General features: G+C 39.6%; 1 protein-coding gene across 1 annotated transcript in view; it reads right to left on the bottom strand.

Moving 5' to 3' along the window:
- Positions 1–22,126, bottom strand: part of LOC139124772 (targeting protein for Xklp2 homolog) — an 88,808-nt gene extending 66,682 nt beyond the window's left edge. Inside the window, exon 1 of the mRNA XM_070690881.1 lies at positions 21,866–22,126. Coding sequence (XP_070546982.1) covers positions 21,866–21,965 — 100 coding nt within the window. The 5' untranslated portion in view covers positions 21,966–22,126. The remainder of the gene's footprint in view (positions 1–21,865) is intronic.
- Positions 22,127–22,655: the final 529 nt, after the last annotated feature.

The following is a 22,655-nucleotide window of genomic DNA, read 5'->3' as shown; positions in this document are numbered from 1 at the left end:
AACAACAAGGTCTGTGAGTGGTTCACAAATTGCAACTTTCATCTCACAAAATTGTCAATCAAACAGTGTGGCGTCCCACAACGTTTTGTCTCCGCACTCCAGGGTGAAAAAGAATCACTTTGCGAGCAGACAACGAACATTTTAATGAATTGATCATTTTTCAACATTAAAAGTTATATAAATGACAACTTAAAGTCACAAAAAACAACATGATGATGAGACAAAGATTGAATGAGGGAAAGTCCTGACACATTTCCATGAAATCTAGGATAACTATTTGTACTGTTGTTTGTTGATAGTTATAATTTTCAACACGTCTGTATCTTTTCAGGTCATAAATACAACACTTTACTCGTTCCTTTAGCAATGACTCATACTTTAACATCTGCATAATTTATTCTTCAACACACAAGTCACTTTTCTTTGGCTATGGTATCTCCACTCTCTCTCGAAAGAAATTATGACATCTTCAATATCATGAAAACAGTGTAGCACATAGGGTTGTTTATTTCAAATACTACATGAATATGCAGGCAAACATCAGTAGATGAAATTTTGTTCAATGCTATACATGTATATCATTGATATAGGAAATATACCAGTGTATCCAGAAATACCAAGTGTACAAATATAGCGTGAAATAAATTTGCATCTACTTGAATTTTTAGGGTTGCCCAGAAATAAATATTAAATAAACATTATTTATTGCTTGGTATGCTTTTCACAAAACTGATGCAGAATGAATGAATGAAAGTCAAGATGACATTTTAGTATGATTACGTGTAGCTGTGAATACCATGTTATAGGCTACAGTTTGAAATAAGATAACCAGGTGAAAATCAGCAAGCCGTAGATCTATTATTGACCCTATTTGAAACTGTCCCTCAGCTACAACATCATGAATTCACCTGGAGATTCAAGAATCTCACCCACCTAAATCTAACAGTACCCTTCTAAACACAAGTTGCCTGAGTTCCACCAATGACCGAAGAGACACAATGAACACAAGATGCTGGAGAATCATAATTTTATTTATTTGATCATTTCTTCCCGACCTTCCTTATTTTCATTTTCGGACAAATGATACTATAATATGGAAGGGATTGAAAGATATCAATCCCCAACTCTTTCTGTATATAACAAAATAACTAATAACTGAAAAAAACAAGGAGAGGCTTAATCACGTCATGGTCTCCAAACCGATTCTGTAAAATAGTTTACCCTAATTGCCTTTTTGGGAATGTGCAACTTTGTAATCAACTTGCTGTGTGTATTTCAGGTGAGATAAACACTTGCAAGTGTAAAATTGGCGTCATCCTCATACTCACTTCAGCTTCACAGGGCAGGTATGGATTTTGAGTGTGAGATGCTGCGGTGTCATTTTTTTCACTAGACTGACGACGGTCAGATCTGACTATTCCCGACAGTACAAGCATCATATCATGCATTTCCAGTTATCTCTTTCACAAACATTCATTCAGTAGGGTTTTGCGAAGCATCTTGTTCCATAAACAAATACATCTAGATACTCTTTTAGCATTCATTCTAACTACTAGCGAAAATGATACCGAAAATCACGCACCGCAACCCGCAAAATAGCGCATCCGCAAAAAAAGTAATGCGAGATAGTAGTAAGAAATCTTTACATGGTATGATCTATCAAGGCCAACGCCGGTCTCTGGGTAAATATTGTCGAGGCCAGGTGATCGTACTCAAACATCCCCGGCCCTCGCTTTGTTCAAAGTTGTGACTTGGCATCAATGAATGACTTTCCTTCAGGATGTCTATAAAATAAGTCCAAACTATCATTGGATGATATTTTAAAAATAAAGCCCTCCCATATCCCTCGGGTTGATTGTCTTCTCTAAAACTTGCGCCATGATTGGCCCTTTCCGAATTTTGTCTAAATTTTATACCACGTGGGGGAAGTTCATCAACAACAACAAGGTCTGTGAGTGGTTCACAAACTGCAACTTTCGTCTCACAAGATTGTCAATCAAACAGTGTGGCGTCCCATAACGTTTTGTCGCCGCACTCCAGGGTGAAAAAGAATCACTTTGCGAGCAGACAACGAACATCTAACGCCGCACATCGAGTCAGAAAATCCTATCGAAAGTACTGAATTGTTTTTTTACTCACCAATCCGAATTTATTCTACCTTCTTTTCTACACTGAACTAATTTCAATCAACTAACCACATTAGCCTACAGCGAAGTTATATTTTGGTTTTATCATACATTTTACACTTTACCAATTATCTGTGATGACAAAATGCAGAAAAAAATGAATATTCGATGCCTAAAGGTTTTATTACATTTTTCAATCTGCAGCATCAATGACTGATTGCCAATCTGAGACTCAAACTCCAACAAAAATAGTTCTGGGTCAAAATTGGTAAATACTCATTAACATAAGGCATAATGTTTTTGGTATTGCACTGCAGTGCAAATACCGGTAGTACGAGCGGGCTTCGATTCAAGTAAACTGTGGTACATATTGTAAAGTATTTTTTCGCTCAGACAAGTTTATAGACCGCGTCTGAGGTCATGACGTTTATCCAACCCAAGAGACGTACAAGGCACACTCAGCATGCTCAGTAATAACTGGCAACAATTTCAAAAAATACCGTCAATGACGCTGTACCTTCTCTAATGTGTGGCCAGGTCAGGTAATTGGTTGTTGGCATGGAGTTGTTGGTAAATAGTTGATGATGTAGGGGCATGAGGTGGGATATGGACCCAAAGAACCCAAAAGATGATTAAATACATCAATCAAAAAAATTCTAAGCTACAGTATAAACTGCCTAAAGATAGTTCAATGTGGAAAAAAGTTAAACAATTCAGAAATAAGAATTAACAGTCCAAAATAGTAATGACGCACTTCCTTACTGACCTGAGTGAATGTGAAATACACAACCTGGCATCTGTAAATTACTGTGAATTGCTTTGAAGCATTGGCATTAGACGAACTAGACATATTTTCTAAATCGAGGTGTTGCCAACACTGTCAGGTGCAATTAAAAGCTAAGCGGTATATACGCGGTATACATGAGTCGATCATAAAAAATCAACTCTGCAAAAGTTGAAACATTGTTTAGCAGGAGGTCAGACGTAGTCTAAACAAAACCACCACATATGTTTAAAGCACTGTCCAAGTCTTATCACTTGCTTTCAGGTGTAGTTGTTTTGACTACATCTGACCTGCTGCGAGACAATGTTTCAACTTTGGCAGAGTTGATTTCTCTGTGGTCGACTGGAATTACTGCTCAGCTGATAATTACACCTGACAGTGTTGGCAACACCTCGATTTAGACTATGTGTCTAGTTCGTCTAATGCCAATGCTCCAAAGCAATTCACAGTAAATGTATACCAAGTGATCATTTCCAGTCACTTTTAACTGTTTTTAATGGATTTTCCAAAGAGTCCTGTGGAAATGATGAAAAACGCTTATCTGGTCTTGTGTTTGTATAACCTCATGGCTGATAATTGTCATAGTATTGAAAAAAAATTGAAAGTGAAGAAATTACTGTTTTTAATAGGCATATTTTCCTTGAAATACATGACCGTGTAAAGAATATATGCTAAAAGTGTTTAAGAGTAAATTTCTTTTCAAAAAATAATTTAATTGTGACCAAAGGATTTTTATTCTTTGAGTTTACAAATTCACACATTGCCAGTGTTCTCCCTGAATAAGGTAACAGGGGCGTGGCGCCCTCTTGTAAATTCCGAGCGCCCCCTTGCCAGAAATGAAAAAGATTTATCTTTTTTGAAACATAAAACAATAAAATGTACGGGGAAAAAGTTGACAGTGATTTACAAGCAAAATGCGAGCGTGAGCCTCGATCCTGCAGACTGCAAACGTAATTCTCATCGATCTTGCAAATCTCGCGAGTTTGTGATGTCATCCGAGATCATAAGCCCATGTGCAACTCATTGAAGGCAGCCATATTTGCATGCTCAGTCCGCAACGTTACGTTAGGTCACTCCATAGGGACCGTGCATTAGGTAACCGACTTAGCTGAGTAAACATGGCAAGGAGCTGGAGGGTAACCAAGGACAGCAGAGTACACTGAAGTTTTTATAGGAGGTTAGAATTTCGTTTGTGTATCCCTTCCCAAAGCAAAACAACCTAATGTTAGGCTCGGTCGGACGTGTATGAGAACAATTTTGACATCGATGAATAAATGTATGTCTCTAGACTCGCTAGAGTAATCTTCATTGAAATCCGTGAACTGTAATAAAAGTTATGGAACACTGTTTCAGATCTCTTTTCCTTTGAGTTTTTTATACGAAAAAAAATGCTCCGCAAGCCTGAGTTTTATGGTCACCGTGATAATTTTGACATCGATGAATAAATGTATGTCTCTCGCTATGTTTTCGTTTTCAAAAAATGTAATCTTCATAATTGAAATCAGTGAACTGTTATAAAAGTTATGAAACCCTGTCTCAGCTCTCCTTTCCTTAAGAGTTTTAAAAAAATCTGAAAAAAAATACTCCCCAAGTGCCACCAAATAACACCATTTTAATCTCTGTTTTTCAAAAGCTCCAAGGGCAGGAGGGGGGACACCCCCCTCCTGACCTCCCCCGCGACCGCTAAAGCGGTCGCTTGTGGTGCTTCGCACCACGTCTTTGCCCTCTTCTAAAAAAATCCTGGGGAGAACACTGCATTGCAATTTGTTCAATCATCTTGTGCAGTGCAAAATTTATATAATGACTGAAAAACAAAAAAAATTGGCAGAATTACAGTCTTTGTGATGTAAATTATGGTTGACATCACGATGACTGTTAATCTGTTTGAAGTACTAATATACTATAATTTAAAGAAGAAAAATTCATGCAGAAACGGTAAAATATATTGTCAGCAATGTAGTGTTAATTTTGACTTTACATCAAAATATGCCTTTGCTGGATACCAAATATATAGGGTGAAATATCAGCCATGTTCAGCAAAATCCACACAACAGCATTGATCCTTTTCTAATTTGATTTGATTCGCTTATGTTATCCTTGTATGACAGTCAGTACAATATGGAACTTGAACACAAAACAGTGAATAAGTATGCTGTAAATGAAATGGTGTGGCTGCATCCACATGCAGCAATAGGAGTGCCTTTGTCTCTCACCCCTCATTTCCAACCTGTCACATCCCTGAAAAAATAGTTTGGTCTTATATTTATAATGTTAATAATTTCTGTATTTGTTAAAATGTGCGCATCTCAAAAACTTGATCATAAACATTTTCATTGTTTTTTATAGCTGACCAATCAGTTAACCTGTTTATTTTGAATATTTGCGCATTTTTCCTCAGTATTTGACATTTTCTGAATACCTTCTTATTCAGTTTGTCATTTTCTAAAAGTTTAAATGCTCCATTGTGTGGTCAAGCTTTCCACAAGCATCAAATGTGGTACTTCATATAGGAGGGTCTGCCTCTAGAGGGCGGGCATCATGAACACTCCTGTGTTTGTTGGTTAATTCCTCCACGTAAACTTCTGATTGTACTGTAAACATTGAACATGGCCGACGTCCGATTTTCCTGTCTAAAACTTTCACTCATTTTCGTTCATATGACTCTGAAACGCCAGGAAACGATTGGGAAGAAAGGGTTATCTTGAAATATTGAGGTACTCGCCGATATTTTGCAAAATTAAATGAGAAAAAATGCAAGGAAAATGCCGACAGGCTTACACAATGACAGTTTTCAGACTCGGAGGCATATGATCATCTCTGCAGATTATGCAACAGGCCCAGATCACGTGAGGCCATGAGGGGATATCCACGCAACTCAGTACCAAACACTAGCGCTCACAGAGTGAGCAAACACAAAGTGAGTACCCCTAACGTCAGCTCAGTAGTCTGTAATAGATTGTAGTCAACTAAGAAACCTTGGAGAAAGTCTTAACACTGTGGCTATGCCGCGAAGTCCCTTTTGATTTTTGTCATAGCTCAAAATCGTTCTCCCACACCTCAACCTGAGCCATGAACACCCCCACCAGTTTATGATACGACCCATCACAATGGCATGATGTCAACGGATCTTGACAGACGGAAGTCTTGACAGACGGAAGTTCTTGACAGCAGCATATTGGTTTTCAACTCTAATACCTTCTCTGTCTATAAATAGACACGAGAAGGTAAAAAGTGATTTGGAGACGAATATGTGCTTGAAGACGTATGTATTTAGTGAATATCACTTGGAATTTTGTGTCCTAATTGACCACATGCAAAGTAGAATTAATGATATTAAGCTGAAGTTCAGATCCCGAGGAAAATTTATAACCTAGTAGACAGAGCCGGACTCATTGAACAATCTTCAAAAATTAGCACAATCAAATGGAATACAAAAGAAATTCAAAGAAAAAAATTGAGTATAATGATACTAAACACTAGGACGTAATCTAAATTCGGTATTGAATTACTAACTATTCCAAGGCAAGCACTTACTGCTGAAATCACTAATGTATTCAAAACGTAAAAACAAAGACCCTGCCGCCAGCACGTCTGACCGCAACTTTTTCCGGCTGTCAGCAAGACTTGTCAACCGAAAACATGAACCCGCCAAATTCAAAACATCGATGCGCGAAACAGAAAAGTTTGACTGCCAAGACCAAAAAACATAAAACCACGCCCACCTTCCAAACGCCGACCACCTCACACTTACAAGTAAGTTGTGTTTGAAGCGTGTTTGTGGACAGCTTTTCTCTCGATTTACTTACTGCTTTACTAGACATGGTTCAAGTACATGATTTTTGAACGTGTGAGTTGGGTGAACCCTTGGAATGCCATGATTTGTGTTCTGTTTTCATGTGAAACGTGTGAGTAGGATGATATGAACGCGTTGAGTGGGGTGAATGCGATACAGGGAAGTTTCACCCGGCACAAACTAACTCACTGTAGCTGCACAGACTAAATAAAAATGCGTTTGAACGCTACGAAAACCTGACCTGGGCTGCCAAATTTTACACGATGAACTTTTACAGATCATTTTATTTTTTGAAAATTCACCGACTTGAACCAATTCTCTGGTTTACTTCGTCCTGTGACACCCTAATGGCTCAAACGGAGATTTAGGAGTGGGAAGACAATCTTGCCCGAGTTACAGGATTTGATTGTCATGGAAATCTTACTGCGTGGTGGGGATAAAGTTACTAGCGATTTTCTCGTCATTCAGAGAGGTGGCGAAAAGTTCCGTTTCAGCGATCGTGGGTTACGAAATTTATGGTAACGCTTTTGTATCGTGTAAAGCGTTAGATATCTCTCAAAGAAAAAGAAAATGACGAATATGGCAATAGTGCAGAAGATGTCTCAACCAGTGCCGTCGCACGAGGTGTGAGAAGCCGATGGTCAGTTTGGGAATGGACTTTTAAAAAATGACGCCGCGCCAGTAGCCTATGAGAAATTCACCGATGAAAATATTGCTAGCTGTGATGAATATGTGAATTTTTTTTCTGAACAACACCCAAACAAAATCCAGTTCTTTGATTTCCAGTTCTTGCATATTTCACAAAGTCCTAGTCCATGATTTCGAGCCATGCTTCTTGTTGTTTCTCCCGCGCCGCGGCGTGTCGATGTTCTGTTCGGGTAAATCCTGTTCATCGTCTCACAATTTTACAATTTTCCAAAGATGAACGACAGAATGGCCGCCGGCCGCGCCAGTCGACAGGACCATAATGTCTGAACAACGTCTGAGAAAGTGGTTGATCGTGAAATTTGAGGTCAAAATTGGAGGCGTGGTTTAACAGATTTGCTTTGGCGGGTACAACTTTTCTATTTCGCGCCACGATCTTTTGAGTTTGGCGGGTCGATGTTTTCACTTGACAAGTTGAGTGACAGCTGGGAATATCTTGCAGTAAGACGCGCTGGCGGCTGGGCCTTTGTTTTGACGTTTTGAACACATCAGTGATTTCAGCAGTAAGCAATTTTGGATCTGACGCTTCGCTTCTCAATCGTTTTGGTAGCGCAGAAGCTCTTACGCAACATAATCAGGAACTATTTCACTCAGCAGGGTTTTGCGAAGCATCTTGTTCTACACTAAAATTATTTTGGCTTTGATGATTTCCTAATTAATTCAATTATTTAAAATCATATTCATTATTTTTTTTCTGGGTGAATTGATAGGGTTTATACAGTACAAGATTTACATACAATGTAAGTCAAATTTTGACCAAAAATGACAAAAAAATTCCTTAAAAATACACATTTGCATATTTCATCACAATTTGAACAAATCTAAGTTGGGTTACCTCTAGGGACCTGTATACCAAATAACAAAGCTGTCTGACAAGCGGTTATGAAGAAGATTTTTTACCAAAAACACCTTTTTTGGCATTAATTTGCCTATTTTCAACAATATCAAAAATTAAAAAAACAGTTTGTCAAAATCATATTTTTCATCTACACAACAAATATCAAATCAGTAAGTACTGCGGTTCTCAAGATATTTGAGTGGACGACGCCTCACAAACGGACATACATACATACATACATACAGACTGACGACGGACGCATACCCATCCCAATAGCTTCTATAGACTATTGTTACGTGCAGAGAAAACGAACAAAAGGGTGAACTCAGCAGTTAACGTTTAAACAAAATTTATTACAAAAATAAAACTAATTGCTAAGTCAGGGATAGAGTACAAGCTTTAAAAGTGTACAGATTACTTATCTCAGCTGGGACGGCAAAGCTCCAGTCTCAGAGTTGTAACAGTCAGTCGGATGAATGAACAGTCCTTTGGCTTGCAGGCTTGAAGCTGCATAAAGTCCACAGTATAAATCCAGCGTTGACAGTGAAGGTCTTGAAAAGTCTTGAGAATGACTACTGCTGGAGTTTAGTAACACACAAGAGACACGATCCCAAAAGTCTGACTGGAAGCAGTGCACGTCCCTTTTATAAAGGCATATAAGAACAATCTAGAACTTTTATTGACATGCTAATTACCGTTCTAAAATTATCTCTCTTACACAACTAATCAACTTTCCAGAACATTCCAAACATGACTAATTGAATTCAAGGTTGTGAGGTCATTAAGGGCAGTGACCTTGAGAATGTTCTAGACTAATTGAACTCAGGTCATGATGAGTGTGGGGGAAATGACCTACATAACACACCCCCTCTTCAAAAAAAGAAAATTTTTCAAAGAAAAATCTTTCTTTTACAAATGTAATCTTGAAAAGATTTAAGTACTCAAAATTTTTTTACTCTAAAGTAAAATTTCTTGAAAGTGAACAACAATAAACTCTAAATACGAGAGAGACAGTCTGCAATTAAATTGTCTCTGCCTTTGATATGTCTAATATCAAGATTAAACTCCTGAAACATAAACTCCATCTTAGCAATCTCTGATTTTTGCCTTTAAATTTCTGCAGAAAAACAAGAGGGTTGTGATCAATATAAACCACTATTGGCTGATTTGAAGAAGTAACATAAACTTCAAAATGCTGTAAAGCTAATATCAAAGATAAACACTCTTTTTCAATTGTAGAGTAGTTTCTCTGGGATTTGTTAAATTTGTGTGAAAAGTAGCAAACAGGATGTCCCATGACTATCTTCCTGCAATTTGTTGTTGGAAACTTGAAATGGCACTGAATTTGGCATAAAGTATGCATGGCAAAGTCCAGTTATTTTTATTGAGTTCGATAAAGTCATTGTTCGGCAAATACTTGGCTTCCTCCTGGAGATGTTCCGCTTTCGCAGGATTCAGTCCGTCTGGATGTTGTTCCACTGGATTACTGTCGCAGACATCTTCGTTGTGATAGATGACGTTTGTCCTCGTTGGGATATCTTGGAACAGGTGTTTATATTCGTGAAGCAGTTCTTTTACCTGTTGTTGTTGTTCTGGCTGGAGGTGTGCCAACTTTGTAGACTCCAGCTTCTCCAGGATTTCTGAGTTCTGAAGCTTGACCGAGCCCAGCTTTGAGTTTAGAGTATTTTCACTCAAGTCAGTTTCAGTATCACTATCTTCATAATGGCTTGAACTGACTGCACTGACAGGCTGAGTTATAGTAGGATTATCCCTATCCAAATATGGCTTAAGCATATTTATGTGACATAGCTGTTTTTGTTTTCGCCTGTCAGGTGTTATTATGATGTAATTTAAATCACTCAATTTCTTATCAATTAGGTATGGCCCAAAGTAACGAGCATGGAGTGGTTTGCCAGGAATTGGAAGTAGAACAAGAACTTTTTGACCTGGTTCAAACTTCCGTTTTGAGGTGTTTTTATCATATTTGGTTTTCATTGACTGCTTAGATGACTCAAGATTTTCTCTGGCTAATTCACATGCTTTAGAGAGCTTTGTACGAAAATCTGAGACATATTTCAAAATATTCAGACAATTATCATCGTCTGATAGGAATTTCTCTTTAACGAGCTTAAGTGGGCCACGGACTGTATGTCCAAATACAAGCTCAAATGGGCTAAAACCAAGAGACTCTTGAATTGACTCTCTAACAGCAAAGAGCAGAAAATGAATTCCTTCATCCCACTGCTTCTCTGTGTCAAAACAGTAGGTCCTAATCATGTTTTTCAAAGTTTGATGAAATCGCTCAAGAGCACCCTGACTTTCTGGATGATAGGCGGATGACCTATACTGTTTAATGCCTAGCTGATCCATTACTTGTTGAAAAATTCCAGACATAAAGTTGGAGCCTTGATCGGACTGGACACATTTAGGGAGGCCAAATAAAGTGAAAAATTTGACTAAAGCTCTCACTATAGTCTTTGTCTTTATGTTTCTCAGTGGTATGGCTTCTGGGAACCGAGTTGATGTACACATAATTGTCAACATGTACTCATTTCCTGATCTTGTTTTTGGTAGGGGCCCAACACAGTCTATTAGTATCCTACTAAATGGTTCTTGAAATGCAGGAATTGGCTGTAAAGGGCCTTTGGAATAGTCTGATTTGGCTTTCCTACCATTTGACATGTGTGACAAGTTTTACAGAAATGTGCTACATCCTGCCTGAGATTAGGCCAATAAAAGTGACTGAGAATTTTATGATAAGTTTTCCTGACTCCTAAGTGACCAGCCCAGGGCGTTTCATGGGCCAGGCGCAATATTTCAGCACGATAGGGCTTTGGAACAACAATTTGATGTTTTATAGCCCAATCGTCATCAACCAAGACATCTGGAGGTCTCCATTTACGCATGAGAATACCAGATTTTGTATAATAGGAAACAGAGCTATCTGAAGTTTTACCTTCATCATCTACCCTGTCAAACAAAGACAAAATATCTGGGTCTTTGTGTTGTTCTGCAATGAGATTTGATCTAGAAATGTCTGACTTTGGTCAGCAGAAGTTTTACTGGAAGTTTCAAATCCACGAGGGATAACGGAATGATCCGTGTCAAACACCTGACTGAGAAAGGTGTCATTTAAGTCAACATCTGTGACATTATTTTTGAGAGTATTTTGATTCTCGGAAGTTTTCTTTGACATGGCTCGAGTAATAGCACATGAAGGAAATAAATCGGGTATCTCTTGTTCAATTGGCTCTGGATCCTGATCTAAACTAGGATTATCAGTCACAAGTGGATTAGTGATGACCTTGTCCCCAGCAAGGTCGTTTCCAAGAAGAAGGTGAATCCCTTCGAAAGGCAAAAAAGGCCTAATACCTAAAGTCACAGGTCCAGAAACAAAGTCCGAAGACAAATAGACATTATGGAGAGGAACAGGAATGTAGTCATTGCAATCTACCCCCTTATAAGAACTTTAGAACCTGAAAATGACTTTTCAGAAAACGGCAGGGTATCTGCCAACAAAAGAGACTGGGAAGCCCCGGTATCTCTTAAAATTTTGACAGGGGTAGCGGAAGAAAAATCACTAGAAAGTGATATAAAACCATCGTGAATAAATGGTTCGAAAATACCCATAATGCTATCTTGAGAAGAATTGACCTTGACCTCATTAATTGGGGATAAGAGGGGTTTAACCTCAGAAAATGTGTTGCACACATTATTAGACTCTAATTGAGTTGATGAAGAAATAAAGCCGGTGGGCTTAGATCCACTTTGACCACTTTGACCTTCACGTTTTCTTTTCAATTTGAAACACTCTGACATTAAATGGCCGTCTTTCTTACAATAATTACAAGAAAGTGTACCGAACTGTTTGTCAGAAGGAGATTGAGACTTGGGATCTGATGATGTGGGAGTGTTACTTGAATTTTGTGAACTGTTGTCATTTGATTTTCTACTGTCCTTTGAGAATTCTTGGATGAAAAGGAGGAGTTAAATTTACCTGCATTGTTTCTGTATGAAAAGGACTGGGATGGTTTGCTGAGAAAGAAGATTTGTGGGTCAATGAATAATCATCGGCCAAACGTGCAGCAACCTCCAATGTATCTGCCTTTTGTTCATTGATAAACGTCTTGATGTCACTCCGAATGCACCTTTTGAATTCCTCAATCAAACAAGCTGTCGTAATTTGTCATAATTCTGACTGACCTTTTCAGAAGAACACAACGGTCGAACAGTTGTTCTTTTGTCCGAGCGAATTCGACATAAGTTTGATCCTTCACCTTCTCGCAATCCCTAAATTTCTGACGGTAAGCTTCAGGCACCAACTCATAGCCCTTGAGAATTAATTCCTTCACAGAATCATAATTTGAAGCCTGCTCTACTGACAACTGAATGTAAATTTCTCTGGCTTTACCCACCAAAGCACTCTGCAAAAGCATAGACCAGGACTCCTTAGGCCATCAGACAATTCAGACTCTGAGCAATTTTCTCAAAATGAAGGAAATATTTATCAACATCCTTTTCTTGGAAAGGGGGAACTAACCTGAAATGCTTAGTGATGTCAAACTTGTCTGAAGGGAAGAATTTTCCTGACTGTCCAAGCTCTAAACGTCTCATTTCTAACTGTAGTCGATGTTCTTCCAATTCTTCTCTCTTTTTTCTCTCTGTCTTTCTTCCATTTGTAATTCTTTGTCTTTCATTTGTAATTTTTCCTGCCTTTCCCTTTCTTCCATTTGCAATTTTTCCTTTTCTAATTCCAATTTCTTAAGCTCCAAATCTGCCTGTATTTCTAATTCTAATTTTTTGAGTTCGAAGGAAGACTCAGGCTCATAATCTTTTAAGGCAGACTCTTCAAAATGGCCAGATTTAACTAAATGTTTTGCAATCTTGAACTGAATTTCTCGCTTGCGCATAGATCTTTTGACATCTACTTTAAGGAAATTTGCCAGTGCTATGAGGTTGTCTTTTCTGAGGGAATTAAATGTGTCCTGATCAAGGTCATCCATAAATTCGTCTGGCTTGAATTCCGCCATGATTGAATTTCGCTGAGTTCACAGTATACAGTAGTTTTGAAAAGGCTGTCAAAATGTTGTCAAACGGCTCAAAATATTCGTCTCCCGGACGAGCCCCCAAATTTGTTACGTGCAGAGAAAACGAACAAAAGGGTGAACTCAGCAGTTAACGTTTAAACAAAATTTATTACAAAATAAAACTAATTGCTAAGTCAGGGATAGAGTACAAGCTTTAAAAGTGTACAGATTACTTATCTCAGCTGGGACGGCAAAGCTCCAGTCTCAGAGTTGTAACAGTCAGTCGGATGAATGAACAGTCCTTTGGCTTGCAGGCTTGAAGCTGCATAAAGTCCACAGTATAAATCCAGCGTTGACAGTGAAGGTCTTGAAAAGTCTTGAGAATGACTACTGCTGGAGTTTAGTAACACACAAGAGACACGATCCCAAAAGTCTGACTGGAAGCAGTGCACGTCCCTTTTATAAAGGCATATAAGAACAATCTAGAACTTTTATTGACATGCTAATTACCGTTCTAAAATTATCTCTCTTACACAACTAATCAACTTTCCAGAACATTCCAAACATGACTAATTGAATTCAAGGTTGTGAGGTCATCAAGGGCAGTGACCTTGAGAATGTTCTAGACTAATTGAACTCAGGTCATGATGATGTGGGGGAAATGACCTACATAACACTATAGTCTATAGTAGCTAAAAATCATCCTTGGTGAACTTCCCCTTTAATAAATGTAACATCATGAAATCTTGATCATACAGAGAAACAAGTCTGAATGAAAAATACACAAAACAGTGAACTGTGATAACACATCACACGTCGTCATACACTGCAGTGAAAGCGCGTAGTTCTTGTATTGTAACTAACTACCGGTGACACCGTAACTAACAGTCGTAAAACTTGAAAATCATATCAAAGATAAGTTTCTATTTGCATGTGAAGTGAAAATTCAAACAGGTATCTCTAGAATATAACGGGGTTTCTATCGTCTCGCAAAGTGAAAATTTTTATTGCTCGGTCAAAACGAAAGTCTGCAACCGATGGCCCTTCCATAGTGTGACGCATCAGATTATCGGCATTCTCATCGCCCAGTTGATTACGTCGTGCGGTGAGTACACTCAACACTGTTTTGGAAACTGAATCCCCGTTCGCAGGGCACGTAAGAAACCGGAATCACTAGAGCTATGCAGGATAACAATCGGAACATGAGAAATAGCTCTCCATATTCATTTATCAGAATACGGCAAGATTCGCAGAAATTGGGACGTCCGTTAGCACGCAAAGTCAGTTTAATTTGAGTAAACCCTGCTTGCAAATCACATCCGACCGCGGGTCATCCGGGTACTTGTGGGTATTTATTGCCGTCGCGATAAGTTTACACACACCGAACTTCCGATGTATTTAGGTATACCGCTGGTGATGTTGTTGTATTCTTACATATCTGATATCACATTCGCCCCGTGAAGCCGTCGTTTTATGGAGGAAGTGAACGTCGTCATGGGGAGTCTACCAGATAAGCTCAAAGGGTCATTCATTTTGGCCCAAGGGGTTGGTAACGGTCTGTGGGTTGGTGAAATAAAATGTGAATAGTACAACTACACTCTCATTTGTCTCACGTGTCATTTATTTAGAATTATATATATTTTCACTGATTTCATTTTCACATGCGGATTTTTCATCGGTGCTAGCCTTCCTCAAAAATATCCACATAGAATGAGTCCCTTTACACAAATGGTATCAACTGCAATCACTCCAAGCGCCCGAATATTGATCTGGAATGTTTCACAAAGTACACGCGCGCACTCTGTGCACTGACCAAGCGACACGTACCAATTTCAAGTGAAGTACTGCGGGACGAAAATACGTAAAACGTATTTGTAACTTGTGTGCCTGCTTAAGGAAAATATCTCAAGTTTGAAAACGGCTGAATTTCAAATTCAGTATCGGAATGACGAAGGAGACACTATAAAGTTATCCAACAGTGAACTCGATGTCAATGATTTGTATCGTTGCTCAGAAACTCTTCCGAACGCGGAATACAAGCAGGTAAAATTAGAGGTCGTAGAAGATTTCTCTCATCGAGTACAAGGCAAGCGAGTCTCTTCAAAATGACGTGAGTTGGAAGAATATTCGTTCGCTTTATCCCGGCTTCGTCGAAAAGTGTACTTGCAGTGGATCAAGGCTTGTAACCATGTCGATGTATCGAACGACACGTTCTATGTTTTGCTCTGTAACTTGTTCTGCAGGTACCTGCGATATCCTCTTGTAACTGTAGTTCAAATCTCGTTTAAAGATGTCGTATATAGTTCTGTGGGCAGGGCCCGGGGGCAGGGCAAGGAATCGATGTCACAGATTTCACTATTTAAAAGCTCCGCGCGAACTTCGCTGGCTGTCATCGATGGCTTCCTTGTTTTCAGATACTCGACATACTCGACAACATCTGCGGAGCTTTACACTCAGTGTCAGTTTTCGGACAGGGTAGTGAATTTCGCCCAAAGCCGTTTCATAAATGACGAGCACTACGAAATCTTATTATCATACCTTTCGAAACTTTGTGTTTTATCCTCAAACTGCTAACACCGACAGAAGTGTCATAAATTAGGGGGTCAAAGTTGCCAAATTTTTTACCCATGTTGAGTGCGTAGTATCGGACTGCTATCGCAATAATCGGACGTCGTATTTGGAATATGATTATAGGGGCTAAATACTGATTTTTGAAACTTCGAACCCCGATTTTCAATTTCGTTGTGTTTAGAAAACTATGTGGAAACATTTCGTGATAATTAGTTACGTTTAATCCATGGACGACGCAACTGTATTTCGACGTGTATAGCGCTTAGATATCGGACACGGGCTGTTTCTGTGTGTTGCGTTCGACATCTTGTATCGTACGGTGTGGCTAACTTCGCCAAGTTTGTAGCGCCCGAAATAGCTTCTACCTAAAAAAAACTATCCAAAACGGGACAGTAGCGTCACCTGACTTAATATGCGGTAGCATGCCTTGTAAAACGCTATCAATACGGAGCGAAGTGAGTACAACGAACAGCATGTCCGAAAACTGAGGTCGTCCGAAAATCACACAGAGTGTACAGTGTACTGTGTGGGCGTCCACTTGCTCTAGCCGTTACAGTAAGACCGGTTTTCTTGAATCGCGTCAAAATAGTTGCCACCACTGTTGATGCCGATATATTTTTGTCCTGAGCAACGGTGTCCATTCAGCCAAAGCTGAATTATTTCAGACCGCACTGTCGGGCGGACCCTTCGCTTCGACGACATGTTCGGTGGAAATAGTTTGTGCGCGGGACAGACAACGTAGTGGTTGATACCATTTTATTAGGGTTGGGAGGAATGATCGGTAGTAAGTTCACATGTATATTTTTTAAGGTTATAGGCCTACTGGTGATAAAAGACGAAAAGCGAGAGAAACAAAAAATAAAGCAGTGACACTTGGTAAAATGATACAGACAGTAAGAAAATGAACAAGAGTCATTGATTTAATAAATTTTTATTTTTGTGTCCTCATTCAATAAAGTGGAATATTCCGTCCCATCTGTACAGCCGCCACTTTTATGGCCAGGCTCAGCTCCCGGTGGAATTCCAGAAGCGTAAACAGATGTGTAATTCTACCTGATTACTTGGGTGATTACGTGGGAATGTAACAACATCACCAGCGGTATACCTAAATACATTGGAAGTTTGGTGTGTGTAAACTTATCGCGACAGGGATAAGTCATTTTTGCGTCACAGCGCCATATTCAAAGTTTCAATATACATACTGTGAATTGCTTTGGAGCATTGGCGTTAGACGAACTAGACACATAGTCTAAATCGAGGTGTTGCCAACACTGTCAGGTGTAATTATCAGCTGAGCAGTAATTCCAGTCGACCACAGAGAAATCAACTCTGCCAAAGTTGAAACATTGTCTCGCAGCAGGTCAGATGTAGTCAAAACAACTACACCTGAAAGCAAGTGATAAGACTTGGACAGTGCTTTAAACATATGTGGTGGTTTTGTTTAGACTACGTCTGACCTCCTGCTAAACAATGTTTCAACTTTTGCTGAGTTGATTTTTTATGATCGACTCATGTATACCGCGTATATACCGCTTAGCTTTTAATTGCACCTGACAGTGTTGGCAACACCTCGATTTAGAAAATATGTCTAGTTCGTCTAATGCCAATGCTTCAAAGCAATTCACAGTAAATGATATAAGTTTTAGTTCTGCTTTTTCCAAAAAACTTCTGTATCATTCGGTCTTCTGTATCGTCGGATTTCTCATTCACCTTGCTCGTATGCGTTACACCTACTGACGTCACTCCGCAGTCGAGGGGCTTCCGTCGACCGGCCAGCTTCAACGCGATCAGCACCAAAATGGGCGATGAGTGTCGTCAAAGACTCTGTGCCGTAATCACGGATATCCAAATCGTGATCTGGATATTTGGTGGCGTTGAGAACTTTATCGAGGCAAGTTTGTAGATCGGTACATTCCCTAGGGTACATTCCCTAGGAAAACGTGCGTTCGATCAAATGAGTAATGTATTCACGCCTCGTATTTGCATAACCATCAATATGATGATTGGCAGCTGCGTGCGTTAGGGCATCGCCTTTGTAAACTGATTCGCTCAAAATGTTGCAATGTCAGGCGACACCACGTGTTGTCGGTGGGTTGCAATCTCGAATATAACAAAGCAAAGTTGTGGGGAAATAATTTAAGCTCAACGTGTTACAATTTCAAGCCATGAGAATAACTGTTGCAATATGGTGGGTGAGTCAATGGACAAGACAACACGTCGTTGACCAAATAGCGCCCACGACGGACTCCAATATTTTGCGTACAGTTAGCTGCAATAATTGTAGCCCTTGGTTGGTGGGGATTGGGCTTCTGTCGTGCGGCTCGCGCCTTGCCCCAACCAGGGCTACAATTTCTTCCTATACCTGCTAGTGTAAAAGCTGCAGTGCGGATCTACACTGCATGGTCAAGGCACACACGGGGCCGCATTATTAGAGAATCTCGCCTTACCGTGTGCAAATTTCACTATAATCCTGCTCCCGGATAATGTTAGAGCCCTTGTAACTCCTATCGATGGTCAACTTTACTCCTTGCAGCTGAAAAATGACAGTTTAATGACTCTGGCGCGAAGTCAATTCGAACTGGACCGCCGTCGTTGAACTCTGTACCCAGCCGACTTGTACCATTACATTTTAGGGGTGGCCGATAGGTGCGAGGGACTAATGAAAACGGTGACAGTACAGTAGCGCGCTAGTGGCAGTATAGTTGTTGTTATTTTAACGCTATCTTTTCGGAGGATTGAAAAAGGTCATAGGACTGTTTGCTCCTTTTCAATTACTGCTAGAATACCACTATCGCTGAAAGCAAAGAGAGACCAGTGACCATTGAAGAACTTGCCATCTTTATTTCCTGAGAAGTGAAAGAGATATTCACGCCATGCAAAGTCTGTCGTCTCGTCTTTGCCATTTTATACAGATGCTCTGACAACAAGAGGACACCGCGATATAATTATAAAATATCCAATCGATATTTACGGCTAATATACTATACGATATGGATCTCTAAGGCTATAAAATCTTCGATATATATCGGATATTTACCCGCCTAATTAACAAACTCTAGTATCATCTAGTAGCGAAGTTCGAGCCAGACTAGCGCTTGGCCAGAGCTGTAAAGTGGTGAAATGTCTGACAAATATTCGCAACTCTTTTTAATCTTGAAGCTTATAGTGGTACATTTTCCGACTGTTTCAAATGTGATGAAATAGTTCCGATTCATAAGGGAGGCTCTAAAAGTGATGTTAACAACTATAGGCCTATCTCCCTTCTACCAGTTCTATCTAAAATACTAGAAAAACATGTTTATATTAGTTTTTTTAGTTTTATGCATTTAATCTTTTTTGTTACAACTCACAATCATCAGACAACATCACTCTTGTCACATTGCTTTAGTCAAGTTAACTGACCAGGGTCTATACTTTTACAGAATATAGATGAAGATAATTGTTTTTAGATATACTTAAAGATTTTTTTCATCGTTGATCATAACATTTTGCTAAGCGAACTTTCTGTGTACATGTTTTCTGATTTGTCACTGAAGTGGTTTCAATCAGACCTTACAGGAAGAAGTCAATGTTAGCTATTTAGGTGTACACGCTCATGTTTTGTCGATTGGTGCGGTGTATCTCAGGAGTCCATTTTGGTCCACTTCGGATCATGTTATGTATGTCATTTTCCCCCACACTCATCATGACATGAGTTTAATTAGTCTGGAACATTCTCAACTTTGTGTAAAAATGGGAAGCTTTAAATAGATACTACTACTACTGTGACTACTACTACTTCGGTGCTTCAAATTTTATCAGATTTATTCAAAAACTGCTGAGGTCAATATCAAAGCATGTATGTAAAACATGCTGATTACAAGGAATTTGTTACAAAAAGAAAGATGTATCCATGAAAAAGCACAGATGTGAAAATGATGTAAAGAAATCCTCATACAACCCGGCCTACTTCATCATTAAGATGTATGTTGACAGACAAGAAAATGCCGAAATTTTAAATTGATAAACACTGCATTATTGAAGTAGTCATGAGCAAACGGATGGAGGAAGTCCATCTGATTAAAATCAGGTGTAGAGTACGGCGACGTCTTCTTATGCGTACGCGGTATTCTCTCCGAGTCGCTGTCGCCTCTCACTACGCGACAGCGAGAGAATACCGCGTACGCATAAGAAGACGTCGCCGTACTCTACTTCTGATTTAATCAGATTGGAGGAAGTCGTTCCTATATTAGGCTATTTCCATACTGAGTTCATCATGCACACTGTAAAGTTCACTATGGTTCGAAGCGAGACTACATAAATGTCCTGTGAGAAAATTAACCAGGAATGTAATCCGCGTTTGTGTAATGAGTTAAGAAATGCTACGACCCTACAAAAACAGTAAAATACCTACGTGTTGTATACAAATAGCAAAGTATTTGGCAAAGCTGCACTATAAGTAACTATAAATAAATATCGGCGATTTCACAGACCCGGCGTGCCGTGGCACAAGGCTAGTCATTGTAGTATCGTCTAGAGTCCGGAAATTGCCGATAAATATTCTGTAAGTATAGGCGATTTCACAGACGCAGAGTGCTGAGTCCAGTGTCGATCGGCGATTTCACAGTAATCCCGAAATCGTCGATATGTCAAACTTTGATACTAGATGGAAAATATCCGATTTAAAAAAAAAAATGTTCAAAGTCACGCCGTCATGGACAAGAATGCCGTTTTGGCACCCCACTTCACACATTGTGACCTTTTTAGTCTAACAGATTTTGCTTGGAACCACTCTTTCCACATTGAACAACAGCGGCATCTTGTAAATGTAGTTGTACCATGGAGGTGGATGGTTGAACTTAGTTGTGAAAGTTGAACTAGTTATATGGAGTTTAACTTAGGCACACGCCTCTGAACAATGTACATGGACACAAAGTTCTATAACTGCTTCAAATGACCCGTTCCCGTGTAGGATTTATTGAACTAGTACGTAACATATTTGAGAAAGTTCGGAAGATAGAGCACAGGATTTATTGAACTAATTAAAATGCGTAGTTGAACTTCGGCAAAAGTATCTCTCTTTATTCACCAAGAGTTATATATTGTCATGAAAATTACCCACCCTTTCAATCCCATAAACTAGTCCTACGAGTATGGCAAGAGTGTCCGGCTTTGGCTCCGGAGGCAGTGAAGGGCTACCCGTAAGCATGCTCATTCAGCTCCCTCACACCTGTCGGCCACCCCTAAAATGTAATGGTACAAGTCGGCTGGGTACAGAGTTCAACGACGGCGGTCCAGTTCGAATTGACTTCGCGCCAGAGTCATTAAACTGTCATTTTTCAGCTGCAAGGAGTAAAGTTGACCATCGATAGGAGTTACAAGGGCTCTAACATTATCCGGGAGCAGGATTATAGTGAAATTTGCACACGGTAAGGCGAGATTCTCTAATAATGCGGCCCCGTGTGTGCCTTGACCATGCAGTGTAGATCCGCACTGCAGCTTTTACACTAGCAGGTATAGGAAGAAATTGTAGCCCTGGTTGGGGCAAGGCGCGAGCCGCACGACAGAAGCCCAATCCCCACCAACCAAGGGCTACAATTATTGCAGCTAGCGTACAGTCAAACGCATTGCCTCCAGAAAAATGCGTACGAATAAATTCCAGTGCGTATAATACGCACTTTTTTGCGTAACCGCGAACTCTGAATTATGTTGCTATCTTTATGCCATTATTGTTAAATAATAACATGTATGTATGTGTCACACTGTTGAGTAATTTAGCCAATTTTTGGACACTGCCCCTCGGCCTCGTTGGGGAGAAACGGACCAATGACATTCCGTATTCATGTGTTGCGAATACACGAGACAATAACATATCTACTTGGATTATAATCAAACGATTATTCACCACCTGAAAATACATGTGTGGTAGATTATGTTGTGTAGAAAATTCTACATTTTCACAAGCCATTCGAACATTTGTCGACACGATGTGCTCGTGCAAGAGAGGAGAGAATGAATAGCTCATCTGTAAACGAAACTTACCGAAATATTTATCAGCCGTGGCGTCGTCGGCAACAGGCTCCGAAAAATCTATGAACTGGGGAGCATTGTACTCCAAAACACCCTCATCCGTACTAGCCATGGCCGACACAACGATAACCTTGCTTCAAGAGAAAATATAAAATCGTTTAGATATTATTTCGGCGATAAATCGTACGTTACACTGTTTCGCTGGTTTGTCCGAGGACTGACCGTTCTGTTCAATTTTGGCTCTTTACCACTGCTAACCAATCAGAACACAGAGCCTTATGACGTTGATGTGATTTGAAACGTCATCTTTGGTCGTCATCGGAAAAAGAGATGCCGAAGTGAATCACTTCCGGGGTTGTGTCACAGTGCAGCGCTATCAACATCCAACAGGAGCTCTTGCTAGTGAACATTCGTGGGCTTTCGTCGATTTTATTGCGGTAAGTCCCACAATGAATTCGATGCTGCATACCGCTGATATTACATGTAAGAGAATACTTAAATTTTCGATTACGTTTCCATTCACACCAGGCCAGAATTGCGTAAATATCGCCCTCTTCAGTCTTCCATAAAGGTGCTGCATTGGTTCCCTGCCCCCTTTCTACCGTTGGCTGCGCTAGGACTATTGTTTAAGAGCATAAATGATCTGTGCAAAATCCCTGATAGGGATAGAGCTATCTGTATTTTGAAAATGGCTATGATCACTTTTAAGGCCAATAATAATCTATCAAAATATGCATTGGAAATACTTCGTTTCCTCGTTCATCAGCTATGCACGATGACTGAACAACAGGCCCACAGAGAG

Source organism: Ptychodera flava, assembly GCF_041260155.1.
Source record: "Ptychodera flava strain L36383 chromosome 23 unlocalized genomic scaffold, AS_Pfla_20210202 Scaffold_24__1_contigs__length_23054250_pilon, whole genome shotgun sequence".
Classification (NCBI taxonomy): Eukaryota; Metazoa; Hemichordata; class Enteropneusta; family Ptychoderidae; genus Ptychodera; species Ptychodera flava.
This window is presented reverse-complemented; position numbering and strand designations above follow the sequence as displayed.